General features: G+C 43.0%; 1 protein-coding gene across 3 annotated transcripts in view; it reads left to right on the forward strand.

Moving 5' to 3' along the window:
• Positions 1-12512, forward strand: part of LOC144602536 (solute carrier family 12 member 7-like) — a 218610-nt gene that overhangs the window by 168513 nt on the left and 37585 nt on the right. For all 3 annotated transcript variants that reach the window (XM_078415667.1, XM_078415673.1, XM_078415681.1), the window contains exons 12-17: positions 1746-1920; positions 6362-6480; positions 9480-9578; positions 10212-10331; positions 10458-10562; positions 11873-12041. In XM_078415667.1, coding sequence (XP_078271793.1) covers positions 1746-1920; positions 6362-6480; positions 9480-9578; positions 10212-10331; positions 10458-10562; positions 11873-12041 — 787 coding nt within the window. The remainder of the gene's footprint in view (positions 1-1745; positions 1921-6361; positions 6481-9479; positions 9579-10211; positions 10332-10457; positions 10563-11872; positions 12042-12512) is intronic.

Raw genomic sequence — 12512 nt, forward strand, 5'->3', positions numbered from 1 at the left:
GTGGCTGCTTTGGCAGTCCGGAGTCGCCTTCCAGAGGGAAGTGCTTCAAAGAGTTTGTGGCCAGGGTGAGAGGGGTCAGAGATGATCTTGCCCGCACGCTTCCTGACCCTTGCAGTGTACAGTTCGTCAATGGGGGAAGGTTGCAGCCAACAACCTTCTCAGCTGTGCGAACAATCCAGCCTCCAGATGCTTGGTGGCTGAGCCAAATCAGACCATAATGGAGAAGGTGAGGACAGACTCAATGATAGCAGTATAGAATTGGACCATCATTGCCTGTGGCAGATTGTGTTTCCTCAGCTGCCGCAGGAAGTATATCCTCTGTTGGGCCTTTTTGACTGTGGAGTCGATGGTGGCCCCCCATTTAAGGTCCCTGGAGATGATGGTTCCAAGGAACTTAAATGACTCCACAGATGTGACTATGGTGTTGTTGATGGTGAGGGGAGGGGGATCTCTTTGAAAGTCTACAATTAGTTCCACTGTCTTAAGAGCATTGAGCTCCAGGTTGTTGCAATGGCACCAGGACGCCAGCTGTGTCACTTCCCGTCTGTAGGCAGATTTCTCCCCATCCTGGATCAGTCCAATCTGGGTTGTGTCATCCGCAAACTTGAGGAGCTTGACAGAGGAGTATGTGGATGTGTATTTTTGTGGCTAACCAGTGTTTTGCATCTTGCAGTGTAGCCTCTGTATTTCTGTTCATGAAGTCTTCTGCGGACAGTGGTCATTGTCAAATCCACACCTGGCTCCTGAAGAGTGTTTCTGATTTATCGGACAGGTCTTTGGGGATTTTTCTTTATCATACAGAGAATTCTTCTGTCATCAGCTGTGGAGGTCTTCCTTGGCCTGCCGGTCCCTTTGCAATTTGTAAGCTCACCAGTGCTCTCTTTCTTCTTAATGATGTTCCAAACCATTGATTTTGGTAAACCTAAGGGTTGGCTGGTGTCTCTTAACAGTTTTGTTCTTGTTTCTCAGTTTCCTAATGGCTTCTTTGACTTTCATTGGCACAACTTTGGCCCTCATGTTGATAAACAGCAATAAAAGTTTCCAAAGATGATGGAAAGACTGGAGGAAAGACTAGATGCTGAGAGCTCTCTTATACCTGCATGAAAGAGTCAATTAAACACACCTGAGCAATTACAAACACCTGTGAAGCCATGTGTCCCAAAAATTATGGTGCCCTGAAATGGGGGCACTATGTATAAACACAGCTGTACTTTCTGCCTGGTGATACCAAAATGTATAAAAATAAAATACCCTTCAATAAAATCTGACAATGTGCACTTTAAACACATGATTTTTTCTATTACAAATCTCAAATTGTGGAGTACTCCTCAACGTACGATGGAATTACGTTCCGAGAAACCCATCGCAAACCGAAAATATCGTGTCGAAATGCATTTAATACACCTGATCACGTGGCCGGAAGCGAGCTGCGACTCGCTGCCATTGCCCAGCATTTACACCGCCGTAAAGTCGAAGCATTGTAAGTCGGGGAGCATCTGTACAGAGGCAAATAAATAAATGATGGGTCTTTGTCCCAAACATGGAGGGCACTATATGTCCATGAGCATCTCCATTGAATGCTTAGGGAGCTCTGTTTAATTCCCTGCAGCTCATGCGCTGAAGTGAATGCAGTTACCCATGACATTGTTGTTCCTGCTTTCCTAGATATCTGTCTGATTAGTTTACTACTGTTTCTTCCCCTTCTTTCAAATTTGCTTTTAAAAAGAGCCTACTTTTGTTCACAGGTTTGGCGAGTCTGTAAATGGCAATCTTGTCATCGGGATTCTAGCTTGGCCTTCTCCCTGGGTTATTGTGATCGGTTCTTTCTTTTCAACATGTGGTGCCGGTCTTCAAAGTCTCACTGGGGCTCCTCGGCTAATGCAGGCCATTGCCAGGGATGGGATAGTCCCTTTCCTACGGGTAAGTAGATATGATTTATAATGAAGTTGCATTAAGGTTGAGCAAAAGGTAGAATTTTAACAAAATTCTAGAATTAATTAATTTACTGAAGTCTCCGGACATTCCTAACAAGGTTCAATTTAGATAAGGGGAGGAACTAGATTTTGGTTAAAGGATTAAGGAGAGCACAAAGTCCATGGAAAATCAGGCTAAGTGGACCTTTAAGACAAAATTAAAACTGCTGGAAAAAACTCAGCAGCTTCTACAGATGCTGCTTGACCTATTCAGTTCATGGGGGGGGGGGAGAGAAATTGGAAATACAAGGATGGAGTTAAAGGGAAAGAGTATCGGAAAAGTTAAGAAAGATACCAGAATTAATAGGACAGGAGAGTATGGCCAAGTGAAATAGGAATCAATGTGAAAGGTGAGGTGAGTAATGGATTTAAAGTATTATATATGAATGCACGTAGTATAAGAAGTAAAGTGGATGAGCTTGAGGCTCAGTTAAAGATTGGTAGATATGACATTGTGGGGATTACAGAGACATGACTGCAGGAGGATCGGGACTGGGAACTGAATATTCAGGGTTTTACGTCCTATAGAAAGGAGAGGCAGGTGGGCAGAGGAGATGGGGTAACTGTTGATGAGGGGTGAAATTCAGTCCCTTGCGAGGGGTGACATAGGGACTGACGATGTAGAGTCGCTGTGGATAGAATTGAGAAATTGTAAAGGAAAGAAGACACTAATGGAAGTTATCTACAGGCCCTCAAACAGTAGCCTGGCAAGGGTTTGTAGAGTGCCTCCGAGATGAATTCTCAGAGCGGCTTGTACTGGAGCTTACCAGAGAGAAGGCAATTCGGGATTTAGTGTTGTCCAATGAACCAGATTTAATAAGGGAACTCAAGGTAATGAGCCATTAGGAGGCAGTGATCATAATATGATAAATTTTCATGTGCAATTTGAGAGGGAGAAGGTTAAATCAGAAGTTTAAGTGTTGCAGTTGAACAAAGGGGACTAAAAGGCATGAGAGAGGAGCAGGCCAAGGTCGACTGGAAAAGGATCCTAGCACGAATAACAGTGGAACAGCAATGGCAGGAATCTCTGGGCATAATCCAGAAGATGCAGGATCATTTCATTCCAAAGGAAGATTCTAAGGGGAGTAAGAGGCAACCGTGGCTCACAAGGGAAGTTAGGGATGGAATAAAACCTAAAGAAAAGATGTATAACACAACAAAGAGTAGTGGGAAGCCAGAGGATTGGGAAACTTTCAAATGACAACAGAAGGTAACAAAAAGAGCGATATGGGGTGAAAAGATAAAGTACCAGGGTAAGCTGGCCAAGAATATAAAGAAAGATAGTAAAAGCTTCTTTAGGTATGTTAAGAGAAAAAGATTAGTAAAGACAAATGTGGGTCCCTTGAAAGCAGACACAGGTGAAATTATTATGGGGAACAAGGAAATGGCAGAAGAGTTGAACAGGTACTTCGGATCTGTCTTCACTAAGGAAAACACAAACAATCTCCTAGATGTACTAGAGGGCAGAGGATGTAGGGAGACAGAGGAACTGAAAGAAATTTGCATTAGGCGAGAAATGGTATTGGGTAGACTGATGGGATTGAAGACTAAAATCCACAGGGCCTGATGGTCTGCATCCCAGTGTACTCAAGGAGGTGGCACTCAAAATCGTGGACGCATTGGTAATCATTTTCCAATGTTCTATAGATTCAGGATGAGTTTCTGTGGATTGGAGTGTAGCTAATGTTATCCTACTTTTCAAGAAAGGAGCGAGAGAGAAAACAGGGAATTATGGACCAGTTAGCCTGACATCGGTAGTGGGGAAGATGCTGGAGTCAATTATTAAAGAAGTAATAACTGCGCAATTGGATAGCAGTAAAAGGATTGGTCCAAGTCAGCATGGATTTATGAAGGGGAAATCCTGCTTGACTAATTTTCTGGAATTTTTTGAAGATGTGTCAAGTAAAATGGATAAAGGAGAGCCAGTGGATGTAGTGTATCTGGACTTTCAGAAGGCCTTTGATAAGATCCCACACAGGAGATTAGTGGGCAAAATTAGAGCACATGACATTGGGGATGGGGTATTGCCATGGATAGAGAATTGGTTGGCAGACAGGAAAGAAAGAGTAGGAATGAACGGGTCCCTGTCAGAATGGCAGGCAGTGGCGAGTGGAGTGCCGCAAGGCTCGGTGCTGGGGTCACAACCCAACAATTTACAATATATATTAATGATTTAGATGATGGGATTAAAAGTAACACTAGCAAGTTTGCAGATAACACAGAGCTAGGTGGCAGTGTGAACTGTGAAGATGATGCTAGGAGGTTGCAGGGTGACTTGGACAGGTTGAGTGAGTGGGCAGGTGCAGTATAATGTAGATAAAAGTGAGGTTATCCACTTTGATAGCAAGAACAAGGAGGCAGATTATTATCTGTATGGTGTCAGATTAGGAAAAAGGGAAGTCCTTGTACACCAGTCACTGAAAGTAAACAAGCAGGTAAAGCAGGCAGTGAAGAAAGCAAATGGCATGTTAACCTTCATAACGAGAGGATTTGAGTATTGGAGTAAAGAGGTCCTTCTGCAGTTGTGAGACCACATCTGGAGTATTGTGTGCAGTTTGGTTTCCTAATTTGAGGAAGGACATCCTTGCTATTGAGGCAGTGCAGCATAGGTTCACGAGTTTAATCCCCGGGATGGCAGAACTGTCATATGAGGAAAGATTGGAAAGATTGGGCTTGTATTCACTGGAATTTAGAAGGATGAGAGGGGATCTTATAGAAACATATAAAATTATAAAAGCACTGGACAAGCTAGATGCAGGAAAAATGTTCCCAATGTTGGGGGAGTCCAGAACCAGGGGCCACAGTCTTAGAATAAAGGGGAGGCCATTTAAACCTGAGATGAGAAAAAACTTTTTCACCCAGAGAGTTGTGAATTTGTGGAATTCTCTGCCACAGAAGGTGTAGAGGCCAATTCACTGGAATGAATTTAAAAGAGAGTTAGATAGAGCTCATGCGGCTAGCGGAATCAAGGGATATGGGGAGAAGGCAGGCACGGGTTACTGATTGTGGATGATCAGCCATGATCACTATATATGGTGGTGCTGGCTCGAAGGGCCAAATGGCCTCCTCCTGCACCTATTTTCTGTACAGCAGTTTATGTTTTACTCCTGATTGCAGCATCTACAATCTCAAAGTCAACTAATTACTGATCACAAAGTCATCCATGGGTTAACTATTTATTTATATTTCCCACTGTCTAAATTTTGCTGTCAATCCCACAGTAGAGTCACAGAGTTATGCAGCACAGAAACCGGCCCAGCTTGCTCATGGCAACCAGTCTACACTGGTTCCACCTCCTTGCATTTGGCCCATATCCCTCTAAACTTTTCTTATCAACGTATCTGTCCAAATGTCTCTTAAATGTTGTTGTAGTTTCTGCCTTAATTACCTCCTTTGGCAGCTCATTCCATAAACCCACCACCCTATTTGAAAAAGTTGCCCCTCAGATTTCTACTAAATCTTTCCACCTCTCAACTTAAACCCATGTCCTCTGGTTCTTGATTCCCCTGCTCTGGGTAAAAGATTCTGTGCATCTACCATATCTATTTCCCTCATGTGCTTATATACTTCTATAAGATCACCTCTCATCCTCATATACTCCAAGGAATATAGCCCTAGCATGCCCAACATCTCCCATTGCTCAGGCCCTTGGGTCCTGGTAACATCCTTGTATATCTTCTCTGCAATCTTTCCACCTTAACAACTTATTTCCTTTAACGGGGTGATCACAACTTAATGCAATACTCCAACTGTGTGGCCTCACCAGCACCTTGTCCAACTGTAACATAACATCCCAATGTATGAAGAAGGGTCTCGACCCGAAATGTCACCCATTCCTTCTCTCCAGAGATGCTGCCTGTCCCGCTGAGTTACTCCAGCTTTTTGTGTCTATCCCAACTTCTATACCCTGACTAAGAAAAAGGCCAATGCACCACATGCCTTCTTGACCACCTTATCTACCTGTGACACCACTTCCAAGGAACTATGTACCTGCACTCTAGATCCCTCTGCTCTACAACACTCACCAGAGCCCTACCATTTACTGTGAATGGCCTGCCCTGGTTAGACTTTCCAAAATGTAACACCTCGCATGTATCTGCATTAAACTCTCTTAACCATTCCTCTGCCCACTACCCCTACTGATCAAGATCCTGCTGTAAAGTTTGATAACCATCTTCACTATCTACAATACCACCCTCATTAGTGGCATCTGCAAACTTACTAATCCTGCCTTGTACATTCTCATCCCAATTGTTGATATGAAGTAGGCATACTTGTGGCTTCAGATGTACAAATGCCAAATTCCTTAGGTAGTTTGCAGACATATTGATATATTGACATATAGATTTTCAGATTTTTATTTTATCCTTTTCCGCTTTTAAAAACAGGTCTTTGGCCATGGGAAAGCAAATGGTGAACCAACATGGGCCCTCCTGCTTACAGCTGGTATTTGCGAGATTGGAATTTTGATTGCTTCCCTTGACAGTGTTGCTCCTATTCTTTCCATGTAAGTATTGTATTTTTGTGACCAGCTTCACTGTATCATGAGAGGAATAGATTGGGTAGATGCACAGTCTTTTGCCCAGAGTAGGGGAATCGAGGACCAGAGGACTTAGCTTCAAGGTGAAGGGGAAAAGATTTAATAGGAATCCGAGGGGTAACTTTTTCACATATAGGGTGGTGGGTGTATGGAACAAGCTGCCAGAGGAGGTAGTTGAGGCTCGGACTATCCCATCGTTTAAGAAACAGTTAGAAAGGTACATGGATAGGATAGGTTTGAAGGATATGGACGAAGTGCAGGCAAGTGGGACTAGTGTCACTGGGACATTGTTGGCCAGTGTGAGCGAGTTCAGCCGAAGGGCCTGTTTCCACATTGTATTACTCTATGACTCTACATAAAAAAGACATGTGTTTTCAACTTGTAACTCAGGGTGCTAATTGGTGGTTTTGTGCCTAAGGCCAATAATGTTTGATCCTCCTGAGGTTGTCATAGTGTAGCAGACACTTTCCCTTTGTAATTAACTGCCTTCTGTCCTCTGCTTCTACAGTGTCTCAAATATGTGCAACAGCTTACATGCAAACAACACCTTCAATGTAAGGAATGTCCAAAATAGACAATAGGTGCAGGAGTAGGCCATTCGGCCCTTCGAGCCAACGCCGCCATTCACTGTGATCATGGTTGATCTTCCACAAAATTTTTCATAGACTGGTCCTGTCCAAAAAATGGTGCAATCTAAAAAAGAACATTTTGGTGGTGGGTGTGTGCGAGGCATTGTTTGAAGTGAGGAATAGGAAGGGCATGTAAGAGGCACCAGATAGCAAAAGGAGGCTTTTTAAAAGGGTCTGAGCAGAGTGATGTAGAAATGAAACTTCTGCTCTCTGTGGATATGAAGAAGGTTGGTTTGCAGGATAGGTGGTGCATAAAAGACTAGTATCTGAAACGTGCAGGATTGAGTTGAACATTTTGGCAAAATGATCTTAAATGGCCCAGAGCACGGCGAAGTTGCCGATAAACTGAATTATTCATCCCTACTAGGAGATCTTTGCCTTGAGGCTGATCTTTTGCATAATTTGTCAATGTTTCTTCTTTTTCCTATTGACCTTAATAGACTTAGGTAACAAAAATGTATTTATTCTCAATCCTGTCAGCGAAAATACTCCCTCTCTCAATCTGTTCTCTTGGTTCCCCTTAATGACTGGAATTTCAACCAAATCTCCATTTCAACCAAGTCTACGTTTGGGCTTGCCGATGTACAAGAGTCCACACCTTGAATAATGGATACGGTAGATGAGATTGGAGGAGGTGCAAGTGAACCTCTACCTAACCTGAAAGGACCGTCGGGGCCCCTGGACAGAGTCGAGGGGGGGAGGTATAGAGACAGATGTTGCATCTCTTGCAGTTGCTGGGGAAGATACCTGGGGAGGGGGTGGTTTGGGTGGGATGAGTTAACCAGGGAGTTGTGGAGGGAACGGTCTCTGGATTGTGGAAAGGGGTGGAGAAGGGAAGATGTGACTCGTGGTGGGATCCCGTTGGAGGTGGAGAAAATGTCGGAGGATTATGTGTTGTATTCGGCGGCTGATGGGATGAAAGGTAAGGACTAGGGGGAATCTTTCCCTGTTGTGACTAGGGGGAAGGGGAGCAAGGGCGGATCTGCGGAGTACCAAGGAGACACGTGTGAGGGCCTCATCTATGATGGAAGAGGGAAACCTCCATTCCCTAAAGAATGAGGACATCTCTTGTGTCCTGGTATGGAACACCTCATCTTGGGCGCAGATGCGGCGTAGGCGGAGGAATTGGGAGTAGGGGATAGAGTCTTTGCAGGAAGCAGGGTGGGAAGAAGTGTAGTCTAGATACACTAGTTGTGGGAGCCAGTAGGTTTATAATAGACGTCAGTCAATAGTCTATCTCCTGTGTTGGAGACGGCAAGTTCAAGAAAGGCGAGGGAGGTGTCACAGATGGTCCAAGTGAATTTGAGTGCAGGGTGGAAACTGGTGGTGAAGTTAATGAAATACATGAGTTCTGCATGGGTGCAGGAGGTAACACCAATGCAGTCTTCAGTGTAACGGAGAGAGAGTTCGAGGATAGGGCCAGTGTACGCCTGGAATAGGTATTGTTCAATGTATCCCACAAAGAGGCAGTCATAGCTAGCTAGGCCCCTTGTGAGTGCTTATAGCTGTGCCTTTGGTTCAGAGAAAGTGGGAGGAGCTGACTAAGTTGTTAAGAGTGAGGACCAGCTCCGCTAGTCGGATTTCCCACCTTCTAAGTATTGTTTGTTGATTAATTTTGCGCTTATCGTGAAAAGAGATATAGAAACAGAAATTTGGTGCAGGAGTAGGCCATTCGGCCCTTCGAGCCAGCACCGTCATTCAATATGATCATGGCTGATCATCCAAAATCAGTACCCCGTTCCTGCTTTCTCCCCATATCCCTTGATTCTGTTGGCCCTAAGAGCTATATCTTTCTCTTGAAAACATTCAGTGAATTGGGCTCCACTGCCTTCTGTGGCAGAGAATTCCACAGATTCACAACTCTCTGGGTGAAAAAGTTTTTCCTCATCTCAGTCCTAAGTGGCCTACCCCTTATTCTTAAATGATGAATGATATGATGTTCCACTGACAGTAATCAAAACAAGATTTCAAACAACAATAACAGAGCACAAGTTGCTTGTGCTCTGTTATTCCAGAATGTGACATTGTCCAAATACCCATGTTTGTACTGAAACGATGTATTCCTGCCAGATGTCCATTGTGCCATGTTCAACTAATGCACTTGGATAGAGGATAAATGTGGGAGCCAGTGCCATTGGGGGGGAAAAAAACATTTGATCCAGTGATATAAAGATAAACACAGGAACAGGAAAACCCAGAATTGATATGATTGGGATAAGGAACAATTTAAGGAGTGGGTAGTGGTAGAATGGACATATGGAGTACATTAGAGGAATAAGTATGGAGTAGCGTGTGAATCATTTTAATGCACTTTATTTTTTTTCTCGCTTCTCTCAGGTTCTTCTTGATGTGCTACATGTTTGTGAACCTGGCATGTGCTCTACAAACACTCTTGAGGACTCCCAATTGGAGACCACGATTCAAGTATTATCACTGGTAGGTCAGAAGCACCACATACAAAATAAAATTTCTCTTAAATATCCCGCAGTCTGATCAGCACGACAAGCCTCCCAATCTGTTCACTGTGCTATCTTATTGGTGGAATAAATTCTTAAATTACACATGGGTGGAACTCTGTTTACATGCTTCTTTACATAAGGCCATCTTGAACACGGTCTAAAGTTGGTTTTGAACTATTTTAGTTCCGTCCATTGTGTTATTAAATCTCTCTAAAACCAGATGGTTAATTCAAGAGGCAGTGACAACAGAACTGACCTGTGCTTTTTCAGACTCAAGGCACTGTTCCCCAATTAAGGTGATGAGCATGCATAAATACAAAGGTGTGTATATGTGTGAGAAATCCACATAGCATTTTCAAGACTCCACAGACATAGTTTGCAGCCACATCATGTACAGTTAATGAAATGACTGTTGGCTGGAATGTTTTGGGGGTTTTAATTGATGCTGAAATTGTGAAGGAATGCTTTAACTTTTACAATATCCTCTATGATACATGTAGTTATTGAATGTATTGCATGTGACAATTAAACACTCTTGACAATGTCAAATCCATCAAATTGATCTGGTCCAGCCTGTTATGTATCTAACATTCTGGTATTATACTTATAGGACCTTGTCTTTCCTGGGTATGAGCTTGTGTCTTGCCTTGATGTTCATCTGCTCTTGGTACTATGCACTGGTCGCTATGTTGATAGCAGGATGCATCTACAAGTATATTGAATATCGAGGGTGAGAGGGTTACTACTTTACATAATTAAATAACATTTTTGAATAGGTGTTTATTATTAACTGAAATTGATGTGGCATGATTTGTGCCCATGTTTTCCTTAAATACAATCTGAAATTACTTTTCAGAGCTGAGAAGGAATGGGGTGATGGGATCAGAGGCCTGTCTCTAAATGCAGCTCGATATGCTTTGCTCCGATTGGAAGATGGTCCAACTCACACAAAGAATTGGAGGTAAAATCAGAATGAGAGATTGTTAATTCAGATTTGTAAACGTTCAAAATTATCTTTCTGGCAAGATTAGAGCACAAAGTTTGGTCCCCTGCTTCCTTGCGATCTTTAATTTTGTATATAGCAATTTATTTTAACAAATTAATAATAAATTTCATGGTGACTTGGTCAATATGACAGGCACAGTATTGTTGAGAATTGAACTGTTTCTCAGTCAATGCAATAATGACATTGATGATTTATCCTGAGTTTAGTGCAACAAAAAAAAAGGCATAGCCCAGAGTACTAACTTGGATGAAGAGACTTGAAAATGTGGTAAATTTGCTGATCTTACAAAGACAAATATGAACGTTTGTAGTGAAGTGGTTCATTAACCAGAAACTAATTTGGCACCAAGCCACTAAAGAAACCACACTATATTGAAACTGACCATGTTGACATTTGAGCTGGTGACCAGTGTTGACAGTTTGTTCCAGCCATAATTAGATAACTAGGGTTTGAGACAGACTAGAATGCATATCCAAGGTGTTGCATTTTGGAAAGTCTAACTTGGGCAGGACCTACACAGTGAATGGCAGGGCTCTGGGGAGTGTTGTCGAGCAGAGGAATCTAGGAGTGCAGGTACATAGTTCCTTGAAGGTGGTGTCACAGGTGGATAGGGTGCTCAAAAAGGCTTTTGGCACATTGGCCTTCATCAGTCAGAGTATTGAGTATACAATTTAGGAGGTCATGTTGCAGTTATATAAGATGTTGGTGAGACCGCATTTAGAGTATTGTGTTCAGTTCTGGGCACCATGTTATGGGAAAATTGTTGTCAAGTTGGAAAGGGTACAGAGAAGATTTACGAAGATGTTGCCAGGACTCGAGGATCTGAGCTATAGGGAGAGATTGAGCAGGTTGGGATTTGGAGCACAGGAGGATGGGGGGTGATCTTAGAGGTATATAAAATCATGATAGGAATAGATCGGGTAGACGCGCATATTCTTTTGCCCAAAGTAGGGCAATTGAGAACCAAAGGACATGGGTTTAAGGTGAAGGGGAAAAGATTTAATAGGAATCTTGAGGGGTAACCTTTTCACATAAGAGGTGCTGGGTGTCTGGATCGAGCTGCCAGAGGAGGTAGTTGAGGCAGGTAGAATCGCAACATTTAGGAAACATTTAGACAGGTACATGGAGAGGACAGGTTTAGAGGCATTTGGGCCAAATGCAGGCAGGTGGGACTAGTGCAGAAAGGACATGTTAGCCGGTGTGGGCAAGTTGGGTCAAAGGGCCTGTTTCCATGCTTTATGACTCTTGTTTTTGTTTCGTTGTAGACCCCAACTGTTGATTTTGCTGAACCTTGACCCAGAGCAGAATGTAAAACACCCTCGATTGCTGTCACTCACCACACAACTCAAGGCTGGCAAAGGATTGACCATTGTTGGCTCAGTATTGGAAGGTATATTCTTGGAGAGACACTCGGATGTGCAGAATGCTGAGCAGGTAAAGCTGTCACCATTGTTGGTTCAATTGTCATGGTACTTGAACAGCATGTTGTATGAAGTTAATTTACAGGCACATCCTTATTACTAATAATCGTTCAGAGATTTATTTAATGCACCATCACTTGGGGTGGTGGAACCGGATTCAGTAGTACTTTTCAAAAGGGTGTTTCAAAAGGGTAAAGAAAAATGTAGGAGTTGGCAATGAATGGGAGTGGGACTATTTGGATGAGGTTTTTTTAGCTGAGCTGAGATGTGCATGATGGGTCAAATGATCCCCTGCACACCATTACTCAGACGTATTTTGGGAAGGACAAATTTTGTTTTTGTACCATTGTTTCTTTGGCAAGTGTGTTTTGAGGCCGTTTACATCAAAGATATATGTAGTTTCATATTGAGACTTCATAATCTTTTAAGCAGAAACCATATGGCCAGAAACAGCTAGCATGAAAGCAGAGAATGCTAGAGATGC

The sequence above is a fragment of the Rhinoraja longicauda genome, chromosome 2 (assembly GCF_053455715.1).
Source record: "Rhinoraja longicauda isolate Sanriku21f chromosome 2, sRhiLon1.1, whole genome shotgun sequence".
Classification (NCBI taxonomy): domain Eukaryota; kingdom Metazoa; phylum Chordata; class Chondrichthyes; order Rajiformes; family Arhynchobatidae; genus Rhinoraja; species Rhinoraja longicauda.